The sequence below is a fragment of the Leucoraja erinacea genome, chromosome 22 (assembly GCF_028641065.1).
Source record: "Leucoraja erinacea ecotype New England chromosome 22, Leri_hhj_1, whole genome shotgun sequence".
Lineage (NCBI taxonomy): Eukaryota > Metazoa > Chordata > Chondrichthyes > Rajiformes > Rajidae > Leucoraja > Leucoraja erinaceus.
Window position 1 is genome coordinate 6,263,410 of NC_073398.1, and position 14,303 is coordinate 6,277,712.

The 14,303-nt window shown below is 46.3% G+C and overlaps 1 protein-coding gene across 11 annotated transcripts in view; it reads left to right on the plus strand.

The window, feature by feature from the left end:
- sox5 (SRY-box transcription factor 5) overlaps positions 1-14,303 on the plus strand; it is a 398,924-nt gene that overhangs the window by 364,236 nt on the left and 20,385 nt on the right. For 7 of the 11 annotated variants that reach the window (XM_055652833.1, XM_055652831.1, XM_055652834.1 and 4 more), the window contains one exon: positions 8,691-8,756. The exons of 3 other annotated variants lie outside the window; for them this stretch is intronic. In XM_055652833.1, the coding sequence (XP_055508808.1) occupies positions 8,691-8,756 (66 nt within the window). The remainder of the gene's footprint in view (positions 1-8,690; positions 8,757-14,303) is intronic. One more of the 11 variants, XM_055652830.1, reaches the window with a different exon arrangement.

The window sequence follows — 14,303 nt, forward strand, 5'->3', positions numbered from 1 at the left end:
TAGGGGAGAACCAGTGGATGTGGTGTATCTGGACTTCCAGAAGGCTTTCGACAAGGTCCCAGATAAGAGATTAGTATACAAACTTAAAGCACAAGGCATTGGGGGTTCAGTATTGATGTGGATAGAGAACTGGCTGGCAAACAGGAAGCAAAGAGTAGGAGTAAACGGGTCCTTTTCACAATGGCAGGCAGTGACTAGTGGGGTACCGCAAGGCTCAGTGCTGGGACCCCAGCTATTTATAATATATATTAATGATCTGGATGAGGGAATTAAAGGCAATATCTCTAAGTTTGCGGATGACACTAAGCTGGGGGGCAGTGTTAGCTGTGAGGAGGATGCTAGGAGACTGCAAGGTGACTTGGATAGGCTGGGTGAGTGGGCAAATGTTTGGCAGATGCAGTATAATGTGGATAAATGTGAGGTTATCCATTTTGGTGGCAAAAACGGGAAAGCAGACTATTATCTAAATGGTGGCCGATTGGGAAAGGGGGAGATGCAGCGAGACCTGGTTGTCATGGTACACCAGTCATTGAAGGTAGGCATGCAGGTGCAGCAGGCAGTAAAGAAAGCGAATGGTATGTTAGCTTTCAGTGCAAAAGGATTTGAGTATAGGAGCAGGGAGGTTCTACTGCAGTTGTACAGGGTCTTGGTGAGACCACACCTGGAGTATTGCGTACAGATTTCGTCTCCAAATCTGAGGAAGGACATTATTGCCATAGAGGGAGTGCAGAGACAGTTCACCAGACTGATTCCTGGGATGTCAGGACTGTCTTATGAAGAAAGACTGGATAGACTTGGTTTATACTCTCTAGAATTTAGGAGATTGAGAGGGGATCTTATAGATTCTTAAGGGGTTGGACAGGCTAGATGCAGGAAGATTGTTCCCGATGTTAGGGAAGTCCAGGACAAGGGGTCACAGCTTAAGGATAAGGGGGAAATCCTTTAAAACCGAGATGAGAAGAACTTTTTTCACACAGAGAGAGTGGTGAATCTCTGGAATTCTCTGCCACAGAAGGTAGTTGAGGCCACAGTCCATTGGCTATATTTATGAGGGAGTTAGATGTGGCCCTTGTGACTAAGGGGATCAGGAGGTATGGAGAGAAGGCAGGTACGGGATACTGAGTTGGATGATCAGCCATGATCATATTGAATGGGGGTGCAGGCTCGAAGGGCCGAATGGCCTACTCCTGCACCTAATTTCTATGTTTCTATGTTTCTAAAGGATTAAGTGAATTTTAGGCTAATATCTATCAGATCTTCCAACTCATATTGTCATAGGGCATGGAAACAGGACCAAGTTGCCATGCTGACCCAGGTGCCCCATCTACACTCGTCACATTTCCCCTTCGAAGACGAATTCCAACCTGAACGCCACCCATTCCTTTTCTCCAGAGGTGCTGTCCGACCCGCTGAGTTACTCGAGCATTTTGTGTCCATTTTTGGAACAAACTAGATTATGCAGTTCCCTCCTGCCCATTTTACCATGTTTGGCCCATATCCCTCTCAACCTTCCCTCTCCATGTACTTGACTTAGTCATCATAAGATCATAAGTGATAGGAGTAGAAGTAGGCCATTCGGCCCATCCAAGTCAACTCCGCCATTCAATCATGGCCGATCTATCTCTCCCACCTAACCCCTATCTCCTGCCTTATCCCCATCACCTCTGACACCCGCACTAATCATGAAAGTATCCTTTAAATGCTGCTTTAGTATCTGCCTCAACTACCTCCACTAGTAGCTTGTTCCATAAACCCACCACCATCTGTGTGAAAAAGTTGCCCCTCAGGTTAAATTAAATCTTGTCCCTCTTGCCTTAACCCTATGTCCAAGAAGGGTTTCGACCCGAAACGTTGCCTATTTCCTTCGCTCCATAGATGCTGCTGCACCAGCTGTGTTTCTTCAGCATTTGTGTCTACACTAGATACACTAGTTAGAACCCATTTGCATCCGACACACGGACATGTTATAGTGGGCCAATTAACCTACAAACCTATTAACCTACAAATCTTTGGAATGTGGGAGGAAACCGGAGCACCCGGAGAAAACCCACACGGTCACAGAGAGAACTTCCAAACTCCGCACAGACAGCACCCGAGGTTAGGATCGAACCCGGGTTCTCCGGCGCTGTGAGGCAGCAACTCTTCCGCTGCGCCACTGTGCCACCCCTGATTGCTTTAAGATGTGGAACTCATTGACAATGTGTAACAAGAAAACGTCTCCGCTCTCTATACTCCTGCCTGCACCAGACCCTTTGTTGTGGGCTTCTCTTCACTTCCCATCTTGGACTAAGTTGCCTGATATAATTAAAATGGATTTAGATGGGTCTCGACCTGAAACGCCAGCTCATTCCTTCTCTCCAGAGATGTTGCCTGTCCCGCTGAGATACTTCAGCTTTTTGTGTCAATCTTCAGTTTCAACCAGCATCTGCAGTTCCATCCCAGACATTATTAAAAAGGATTTGTGTTCAGTCCCGGACAACCCTGATCGACACTCCTTTCCCCTCCCCGTCATCTCCCAACTCCCCCCCCCCCCCACACCCCCCCCCCCCCCCCCCCACCAAAAAAAACATAACGACACACGCCATGAATAATCAGTTTAATCCAACAGGTCAGATGGGAATTATGGCCCAATGTTTACCTGACCTGTGATCTGCCAAGCAGATTGTAATTAAAAGCACGCACAAACATTCCCTCAGTGACTTGGGGTTAATTTAAGTCAGTGCACATCCATGCACAATGTAAGTAAATCGGACTGTACATGATACTAACAAACTCAACATGACTCCCTTGCAGGATACGAGCTGAAACAGAGCCAAACTCTGTTATATTCGTCTCGGAGTTAGTTGTTTCAGGCAGTACGACAGTCGGCCGGATACAAGGGCCACAGAAAGGCAGGAGGAACCATGCTAGACACAAAATGCTGGAGTAACTCAGCGGGACAGGCAGCATCTCTGGAGAGATGCTCATCTCTTTATAGAGTCTGTAATATAATAGTGTCATAGAGTGATAGAGTGATACAGCGTGGAAACAGGGCCCCTCGGCCGAACTTGCCCACACCGACCAACACTAGTTCCACCTGCCCGCGTTTGGCCCATATCCCTCTAAACATATCCTCTCCATGTACCTGTCTAATTGTTTCTTAAACTTTGCAATAGTCTTTACCTCAACTACTTCCTCTGGCAGCTCATTCCATACACCCACCACCCTTTGTGTGAAAACATTACCCCTCAGATTCCTTTTAAGTTTTCCCCCCTCACCTTAAGTTTTGTTTAGTTTAGAGATACGGAGTGGTAACAGGCCCTTCGGCCCATCGGGTTTGCACCGACCAGCGATTCCCGTACGCTAACCCTATCCTACACACTGGGGACAATTTACAATTTTTACCAAAGCCAAATTAACCTACAAACCTGTACGTCCTTGGAGTGTGGGAGGAAACCAGAGCACCCGGGGAAAACCCACGCAGTCACGGGGGGAACGTACAAACTCCATGCAGGTGGAACCCGTAGTCAGGATCGACCCCGGGCCTCTGGCGCTGTGAGTCAGCAACTCTACCGCTGGGTCAACGTGCCACCCCTAAGGCAGAGGCTTGTGTTTCAGTTGCCAAGGCTTCTGTTTGCACCCAGGGACTATCTGCCTTTCATCCCCACCTTTAGCCTCATTAGTCTCACTGATGGTATTGAACAAATTGGCACTTCCACTTTTCCCAACAAAGTGGCAACCTTGATTTCCCCACACTGTGTCCCATCTGCTTCCTCCTTCCCCACCAGCCTGTCTGTATCCCTTTCCTCTCCTCTGCCACCATTCATTCACAAAGTGCTGGAGTAACTCAGTGCGACAGTCAATTGCCTGATGTGCTGAGTTACTCCAGCACCTAGTGTCTTTTTTTTTTTTGCCAAACCAGCATTTGCAGTTCCTTATATCTAGCTCCCGTGTCCAGTCACACACAAAATGCTGGAGGAACTCAGCGGGATATGAAGCATGTCTAGAGAGAGGGAATGGGTGACGTTCCGGGTCCTGACCCTTCTTCACACTGAAGAAGGATCTCAACCTGAAACGTCACCCATTCCTTCTATCCAGAGATGCTGCCTGTCCCGCTGAGTTACTCCAGCCTCTTGTGTCAATCTTTGGTTTAAACCAGACTCTACAGTTCCTTCACACACGTTTCCTGTGCCCAGTTCACAGCGTATTTCCCATCCAGTTTTGCGACATCGTTTAATTTGTGTAATTTCTACTCTGCCCTTTCATTGTAAGTTTTGATGTAAACTGTAAACCGGTGAGGACTCCACACTGATCCTCATGGCACCTCCTTCTGCCAAGCTGAAGGAGGTGCATTGATTACAGTAAGAACTGTTCTTTAATCAAATCTTTGCACATTAATCAAATCTTTCCAAGTACCAAGATGTTACTCCAACCCTCAGGGCTGTTATTTGAACTAATAACTTTACTTCAATACATTACCATGCACTCCACCCTAGGGACAATGTACAGTATTTTTACTGAGACCAATTAACGTACAAACCTGTGCGTCTTTGGAGCGTGGGTAGAAACCGGAGCACCCGCAGAAAACCCACGCGGTCTCAGGGGGAACGCACAAACTCCGTACAGACAGCACCCGTATGCATGTTGGAACCCGGGTCTCTGGCGCTGTGAGGCAGCAACTCTACCGCTGCGTCTCCGTGCCGCCAATCCCCATTTCTCCGGTTCTCAGTCCATCTGACTGTGGTGGGAATAGATTCCATCTATGGTGTTCAGACAAAGCTGGTGTAATGTTCCATGTTTTGTTCAATAGCACTGGGCGTTCTACAAAAGAGCGTGCATTGTCAAAAAATGGCTTCAGTGCCATCCAAAGCTTTTACTGGGGAAAGATGAAAGTTTACAGCTATCTGTTATGCGTTCTCTTCATGACAGGGTAAGGAGATGTGAACAATGGCAAAGTACTGGTTGTTGATTAAAAGTCTGTCATTACGACATTCTGATTGCCTTCTTGTTAGATTGAGTCCAAAAGTGATCCATTTACATAAGGCTGCCGTATCGAAGTTAAATTATAGGGTTGGAACTGACCCGGAATTAGCAAATTGTTAGGAGCGGCTCTTGGCATTTTAATTAAAATATTTAATTACAGAAGAATTCACATCCATACTGTGGCACGGTTGTTATTTGCATGTACGCAGTTTGTATGGTAACGGAAGTGGCCCATAATTGGGCTAGTTAGACTTCTCGACGACTGATGTGCAATTCATGTGTGATGTGCACATCCTTTCTTTCACTGGCATTGAGGAATAGGGTGGACATCCTTTAGTATAGTTTAGTTTAGAGATACAGCGCGGAAACAGGACCTTCGGCCCACCGGGTCCGCATCGACCAGCGATCCCCGCACAGTAACACTATCCTACACACACTACGGGACAATTTTATATTTACACCAAGCCAATGAACTTACAAACCTGTACGTCTTTGGAGTGTGGGAAGAAACTGAAGATCTCGGAGAAAACCCACGCGGCAGAAAGTACAGACTCCGTACAGAGAGCACCCATAGTCAGGATCGAACCCGGGTCTCAGGTGCAGCAAGCGTTGTAAGGCAGCAACTCTACTGCTGCACCACCGTGTAGCTGTATTTTTTTCACACAGAGAGTGGTGAATCTCTGGAACTCTCTGCCACAGAGGGTAGTTGAGGCCAGTTCATTGGCTATATTTAAGAGGGAGTTAGATGTGGTCCTTGTGGCTAAGGGGATCAGGGGGTATGGAGAGAAGGCAGGTACGGGATACTGAGTTGGATGATCAGCCATGATCATATTGAATGGCGGTGCAGGCTCGAAGGGCCGAATGGCCTACTCCTGCACCTAATTTCTATGTTTCTATGTTTCTATGTTTCTAGCTCTTTAAGGTTTCAAAGATCCTTTATTGTCACATGCACCAATTAAGGTACAGTAATATTTGAATTACCATTGAGCCATACTGAAAAAAAGCAACGACGAACAACTACATAAAAGTTAACATAACAGCGGATTCCCCGCATTCCTCACTGTGATGGAAGGCAATAAAGTCCAATCTTCTTCCCCCTTTATTCTCCCGTGGACGGGGCAGTCGAACCCTCTGCGTCGGGGCGATCGAAATCCCGTGTAGGGGCAGTTGAAGCTCCCGCGTCGGGGCAGTTGAAGCTCCTGTGGTTAGAGCTCCTGAAGTCAGTCTCTAACGAAGGACAGGGAGCGCCACAATGTAAAGGTCCGCAGGCTCCCGTAGTTGGAGCTCCCAAAGTCGATCTCCAGCAGAGGTCGTCAGCTCCACAATGTTAGGCCGCGGTGCGGACAGAGATGCGATACGGAAAAAAATCGCATCTCCGTCGAGGTAAGAGATTAAAAAAAAGTTCCCCCTCCCACACTTAAAACAAACTAAAGAACACTAAAACATACATTTAACACATGCTAAAAAAAACAAAGGAAGGGACAGACAGACTGTTGGCGAGACCGCAAATGTTTTCCTTTATTCCCATCATATGATCACCGCGGTCAACATTTATAGGTCCACTGGAAACGTTGTGTTGTTCATAGTTTATAAGTGATAGGAGCAGAATTAGGCCATTCGGCCCATCAAGTCTATTTAATCATGACTGGCCTATCTCTCCGTCCTCACCCCATTCTCCTGCCTTTAGTTTATGTTTAGTTTAAAGATACAGCACAGAAACATCCCACCCAGTCCGCGCCGACCAGCGATCCCCAGAGATGCTGAGTTAGTCCAGCATTTTGTGTCTGTCTTCGGGTTCATAAACAGCAGTGCTGTGGTCCAGTTGTGTGATGTCAAAATCTCATTGGAGTCAGCGTAGCCCAGTCCATCACTCAGACCAAACTCCCCCACTGTTGACTCCATCTACACTTCACACAGCCTCGGGAAAGCAGCCAACATAAGCAATGACCATCCCCACCCTGGTCAGTCCTTCTCCCCATTCCCATTAAGGCAGAAGGTACAGAAGCTTGAAAGCGCGCATGACCAGACTCAGGGACAGCTTCTTCCCCTCTGTTACCAGGAGTCTGAACGGTCCTATCATAAGCTGGAGGACAATATCGATTCTCCAACCTACCTACATGCGACATTGGACTTTGTCTCTGGTACTGACACGCCACAATGCTAACAAACTATATTCTGGTATTATATTCCCATTTGCTCTACCTGTTGTACATGTGCATGGCTTGATTTTACTCATGTATGGTATAATCTAATTTAATTAAATAACATGCAAAAGCTTCTCACTCTATCTCTGCACAAGCAACGCAAAATAATTAACTAATAATCAAGAAAACTGTAATGTCCAGGTTCAGGAACAGCTTCTTCCCTACAGTCATCAGGCCATTAAACACTACAACCTCATATAAGCTCTGAACTACAATAGACTATTATTATTATTGTTATTGCACTATCTTGTTTGTTTTTTAGAGTATGTGTGTATATATATTTATATATATTGTGAGTATGTGTATATATACACACTAAACATTTCTTTTCTATCTCTCGTTTGTCATATCATACTATGTATACACATTCTGTTGTGCTGCAGCAAGTCAGAATTTCATTGTTCTATCTGGGACATATGACAATAAAACACTCTTGACCCTTGACTCTTGAACCAGAGAACATAGGCTTCAAGTGAGGGGGGGTGGGGGGGAAAGATTTAATAGGAACATGAGGTGTAACCTCTTCACACAAAGAGTAGCGGGAGTGTGAAGCGAGGTGCCAGAGGAGATAGTTGAGGCAGGTACTATTGCAATGTGTAAAGGGCCTGCCCCACTTGGGCGTCATTTGCACGTCACGACACACGTGTCGTGTCGCGCACGTGATGCGCGCATGCCGTGCATTACGCGCGCATGGCGCGTGGTGAGGCGTGGTGGCGTAGGCAGTGACGTGCGGTCGGGCGCGGTGTCCCAGGATTTTGGGATTCACAAATGACGTGCAAATGACGCCCAAGTGGGACAGGCCCTTAAGAAACATTTAGGGGAATGTAATAACCTGCAGGTGGGACTAGTGTGGATGGGACATGTTGGCCGGAGTGGGCAAATTGGGCCGAAGGGTCTATTTCCTTGCTGTGAGACTCTATGACTCTAATAAGAATACCCATATCAATGAATTGAGATTGCAGGACAAGACTTGCACACAAACCAAAGCTTTTTGCTGTACCTTGGTGCACATGGCAAAAATTAACCCAAACTCAATCCAACATTAATCAAACCACATTGACTAAAAGTAATGTCAGATAAACGACCTCATTGCCAGTTGTGAGGTGTTGTTCATTGCTAATTAATTGCATGTTTTCCTTCAAAAGTAACGAATGACCTGTAAGGTACGCTAAGGTACCTTAAGGGTCGTGATGAGAAACTTTACAAATCTGCACGCTCTCATGTTCCTTATTTGCGCATCCAGTCAGCACACATAAAAATCAGCTATTGAATTATTCCCTTCCTCTTAAGTTACCGTCTGCCTCTGTGTCTGCTGTGACATTTCTACATCAATACGATGCTAATAGCCGGAATGCATTTGATAATTTAAAGCTAAATTTTCTTTATTTCTCGTTTTTAAAGTCGTATCAGCCGCATAAATATTTTAAGCCAAACCCTTATCTGTGATTTTAAATTATTAAGACGTAATTGAATTATTGATGGGTCCATAAATTGCTGTCAAATTTTTTAACCCTTTTATTGCAGATAATTTCAATGGGGAGAAATAGTATTGTGTGCAGCACAATGGATGCACTGGTTAGTAAAAGAAGGGTGAGATTTTTTTTTGAGATGGAATATAATATAATTTGACTAGTGTCTGTGAGTGTGCAATGCTTATAAAGATCTATGTTTTTTTTAAATAACCTGGCTTTATAAATAAAACACGATGAACTGCACATTAATGAAATGTTTATCATTCTGACAGCACATGTCACTTGGCCTTGGAATATGCACAGATCATTTTGTTCTGTCCATTAGAATTGAAAACATTTATTTTTATTGCCCTTGTCTCTCCATTTATTTGCCTGCCATCTGCCAGGGTGGGATCATTAAAAGCATGTTATCTGAAAGCATGTGTAGGTTGCAACCCTGCCACGGGATTTTTTCCCCCTTCCTCAGGTATTAATGGGAAAACGGGGTGGTCACATCTCCCTTCCTCCTGTAAACGGGAGGAAGCTTGTCTGTACGGAGTTTGTACGTTCTCCCCGCGACCTGCGAGGCTTTTCGCCGAGATCTTCGGCTTCCTCCCACACTCCAAAGACGTAGGTTAATTGGCTCGGTATTAATGTAAATTGTCTCTAGTGTGTCTAGGGTAGTGTTAATGTGCGGGGATCGCTGGTTGGTGCAGACTCGGTGGGCTGAAGGACCTGTATCTCGAAACTAAACTAGACTCACAAGTCACAACCTGAATTTAGGCCCCATACCCTATGTCTGATTATTTTCTTACTCATCCAGTGGTGATAAAGGGTCGCAGGATTTAATTGAAAGTGACATTTGTGATTTCATTTACTTTAGTTCAGAGATACGGTGCGGAAACAGGCACTTTGGCCCACCGTGTCCGCCATGACCAGTGATCCCTCGCTGATTAAAGGGGCTGTCCCACAGCGGCGACCTAATCCGCGAGTTCTGGCGAGTTTTCCCTCGACTCATACTCACAGCATGGTCGACACGAGGTCCTAGGAGGTCTTTGTAACTCTCCTTCATGCTCGAGAGTAGTCCCCACGTACTCGAGGCCTCAGCTAGGTCGCGGCGTATTTTTCAACATGCTGATAAATGCCCGAGAGTAAAAAAAAGGTCGCCGTGGAAAAAATCGATATTTTTTTTGCTCGTAGGTTTAGTCGAAGTAGGTTGTAGTTGGTCGGCATGTTAGTCGTAGGTAATCGAGGATAGTTGAAGGTAATCAAAGGTAGTCGAAGGTAGTCTTGGTAATCAACATAGTCGATGGGAGGTCGAAGGAAGGAGATCATCTTCCCTCTCCACTATTTGGTGTCCAATTTTCCCGAAGCTAGTCGTAGCTAGTCGAAGCTGGTCTTCAACATAGTCGAAGGAGGTCTTCAACATGTCATTTTTTCAAACTCTCCTAAATTCTTCTAAACTTGCCAATGAGGTCGCCACAGTGGGACAGCCCCTTAAGACTATCCTACACACACACTGGGGACAATTTTACATTGATACCAAGCCAATAAACCTACAAACCTGAACGTCCTTGCAGTGTGGGAGGAAACCATGGATCTCAAAGAAAACCCACGCAGGTCACAGGGAGAATGTACAAGCTCCGTAGTCAGGATCGACCCCAGATCTCTGGTGCTGTAAGTCAGCAACTCTACCGATGTGCCACCGTGCCATGGTCCTGGATATAGTTTGCCACGCAGGTAGGGCTTTCTCTCAGAGAGTCGTGGGTTGAACACGAAAACACAAACTCAGCTCACACCATTGCACTACCCAAGGGAGTTCTGTGCTCAGATCTGCTGTCTTATAAAAAATGAGGCCCCATCTGCTCTCCAAGGTGGAAGTCTAATCATCCCATGGTGCTACATCAATGAAGGGTAGGAAGGTTATCCCAGGGCTAAATCACAAAACCAGGTCCCAGCCTCATCGTGTTGCTGTTCAAGGATAGTTTGCCTGTTTTGTTCCCATTGTCGCAATAATGGAGCCACAAGAAACTGCAGGTGCTGGATTCCTGAGCAAAGAACAAAGTGCTGGAGGAATTCAGTGGGTCAGGCAGCATCTGTGGAGGGAATGGACGGGAGACGTTTTGGGTTGGGACTCTGCTCTAGATGATAAAGGGTCCCGACCCGAAACATCACGTATCAAAGTGTGTATAGACCACAGAATACAGTGCAGCACAAGAACAGGCTATTCAGCCCACAATGTGCCAAAGATGATGCCAACACCAATGATTATCTGCCTTGCACATGTCCCTCCATTCCCTGCATATCTAGATGCTTATCCAAAAGTCTCTTAAATATCACTATCATATCTGCCTTCACCACCCTCTGTGTAAAAAATTAACCCCGCACATCTCCTTTAAACTTTTCCCCACTCTGACCTTAAAAGATTCATTTAATCTAATCCCCTCATGATTTTATACATCTCTATAAGATCATTCCTCATCCTCCTGCGCTCCAAGGAATAGTCCTAGCTTGCTCAACCTCTCCCTATATTTCAGACCCTCGAGTCCTGGCAACATCCTCATGAATCTTCTCTGCGCCCATTCCAGCTTAACGACATCTTTCAAATTGCCAGATGACCAAAACTGAACACAATATGGCAAGTGTGGCCTCACCAACGTCCTGTACATGATAACATGACCTCCCAACCTCTATACCCAGTACTCTGGCTGATGAACGCCAATGCGCTGAAAGCCTTCTTGGCCATCCTGTGACGCTACTTTCAAGGAACTATGTACCTGCACTCATATATCCCTCTGCTCTACAACACTTCCCAGTGCCCTGTCATTCATTGAGTCACCTCCAGCACCCTTTAGTTTAGTATAGTATAGTGTATTGTCACGTGTACCGAGGTGCAGTGAAAAACTTTTGTTGCATGCTAACCCAGTCAGCAGAAAGATTATACGGGTGGCAAGGAGGTGTAGCGGTAGAGTTGCTTGCAGCGCCAGAGACCCCGGTTCGATCCCGACTACGGGTGCTGTCTGTACGGAGTTTGTTTGTTCTCCCCGTGACTGTGTTGGTTTTCTCCGAGATCCTCAGTTTTCGTCCACACTCCAAAAACGTACAGGTTTGTGGACTAATTGGCTCAGTGTATGTGTAAATTGTCCCTTGTATGTGTAGGATGTGTAGGATAGTTGCGGGTGGGCCATGGGCCTTTTCCATGCTGTATCTCTAAACTATACATGATTACAATCAAGCCATCCACAGTGTACTGATACAAAGAATGTTCAGTGCAAGATAAAATCCAGTAAAGTCTGATTAAAGATAGTCTGAGGGTCTCCAATGAGGTATATAGTAACTCAGGATTGTTCTTTAGTTGTTGGTAGGATGGTTCAGTTGCCTGATAACAGCTGGGAAGAAACTGTCCCTGAATTTGGAGGTGTGCATTTTCCCACTTCTGTACCTCTTGCCTGATGGGAGAGGGAAGAAGAGGGAGTGGCTCATTCTTGATTATGCTGCTGGCCTTGCCGAGGCAGCGTGGTGTAGATGGAGTCAATGGAAGTGAGGTTGGTTTGTGTGATGGTCTAGGCTTTATCCACAATTCTCTGCAATTTCTTGCGGTCTTGGATGGAGCTGTTCCCAAACCATGCTGTGATGCATCCCGATAAAACGCTTTCTACGGCGCATCTGTAGAAATTGGTGAGAGTAGTTGGGGACATGCTGAACCTCTTAATTAATCTAAGAAAGTAGAGGCGTTGGTGTGTTTTCTTCGACGTTGCTTTGGGTGATTAGGTCAAGTTGCTGGTGATATTTTTGACTATTTACAGAGGTTTTGGACCGAACGAAAGAATTAGAAATTTGCATCCTCTGTGAAAGGGATGATTGTGTGATCTTAAGCTTGACTCCTTTGTGAATCTCAATCATCTGCATTAAAGGTACAGTTTACTTTAGTTTAGAGATAGTTTTAGTGCAGAATCAGGCCCTAAGGCCCACTGACCAACACCGACCAGCGATCCCCGCCCATTAACACTATCCTACACACACTAGGGACAATTTACTCTTATACCAAGCCAATTAACCTCCAAACCTGTACGTCCTTGGAGTTTGGGAGGAAACCGAAGATCTCGGAGAAACCCCACGCGGTCAAGGGGAGAACGTACAAACTCAACTCCGTACAGACGGCACCCGTAGTCAAAATTGAACCCGGGCCTCCGGTGCTGCAAGCGCTGTAAGGCAGCAACTCTACCGCTGCACCGCCGTGCCACAGGTAACTGTGGCTTCCTTTGTTTATCTTGGAAGCCTCCTCTCTGAAGGTCATCACCTCCCTATTTCACTTTCATCAGATCCCTCCAAACTTTGCCATCTCTACAGACATCGCGTTTGGTGGCTCAGTGTTGGTTGCTGTGAAGCATCGTGGAATGTTGTACTCCAGTGCTATTTCAGGTTGCCTTTAGCAAGGGATCTAAGCGGTGCTTAGTTTAGTTTGGAGACACAGCGTGGAAACAGGCCCTTCGGCCCACCGAGCCCACGCCGACCAGCGATCCCCGCACATTAACACCATCCAACACACACTAGGGATAAATTACCATTTTTACCTAATGCCCCTGTCCCACTTAGGAAACCTGAACGGAAACCTCTGGAGACTTTGCGCCCCACCCAAGGTTTCCGTGCGGTTCCCGGAGGTTTTTGTCAGTCTCCCTTCCCTGCTTCCACTACCTGCAACCTCCGGCAACCACCTGCAACCTCCAGGAACCGCACGGAAACCTTGGGTGGGGCGCAAAGTCTCCAGAGGTTTCCGTTCAGGTTTCCTAAGTGGGACAGGGGCATAAGCCAATTGACCTACAAATCTGCACGCCTTTGGAGTGTGGGAGGAAACCGGAGCACCCGGAGGAAAGTACAGGAGCACGGGAAGAACGTACAAACTCCGTACAGACGGCACCCGTAGTCAGGATTGAACCCGGCGCTGAAAGGCAGCAATTCTCCCGCTGCGTCAGCGTTCCCCCCCCTTGATGTATGACGAGATTTAATGGACGTTGTTCCTTCTTTGGCATTTGGATAAATCGTTGAGTGTGCTGGAACTTCAAGGCCCAGTTCTGTCATCTAGCAAGACTGTGCCAAGATGTCTTGGCCAAGATCCGCCAGAATCCCGGCCTAACATTTGAATTCACAATGCTGAATGTACCAAGGTGAATGCTAAATGCTATCAAAGAGCTCTTTGAGCATTCAAATTCACCACATGCTTGTTATTCCTGAAGATATACTGTGATGTTTGTATTGATATGTTTTGTTAAGAAATAAGACACCAACATTTTTTTTTAAAAAGCATTCTGTTGGTCTGCTTGCAAGACTGCATCAAAGGAATTGTAGAAGCAAATGGAACATAGGAGCAAAGTAAGAGATGAAAGTAGAGCATAGAAGTGTCGGAGTCATGTTCATGTCATCATAGGAGTAGAATGAGGCCATTCAGTCCATTGCGTCTATTACGCCATTCAATCATGGCTGGTCTATCTTTCCCTCTCAACCCCATTCTCCTGCCTTCTCCCCGTAACCCTTGACACCCCCACAAGATATGAAAAGACTAAAGATCATCACAGCGGCACAGCAGTAGAGTAGCTGCCTTACAGCGCCTGAGACCCGGGTTCGATCCCAACTACGGTTTGCTGTCTGCACGGAGTTTGCACGTTCTCCCCGTGACCCCGTGGGTTTT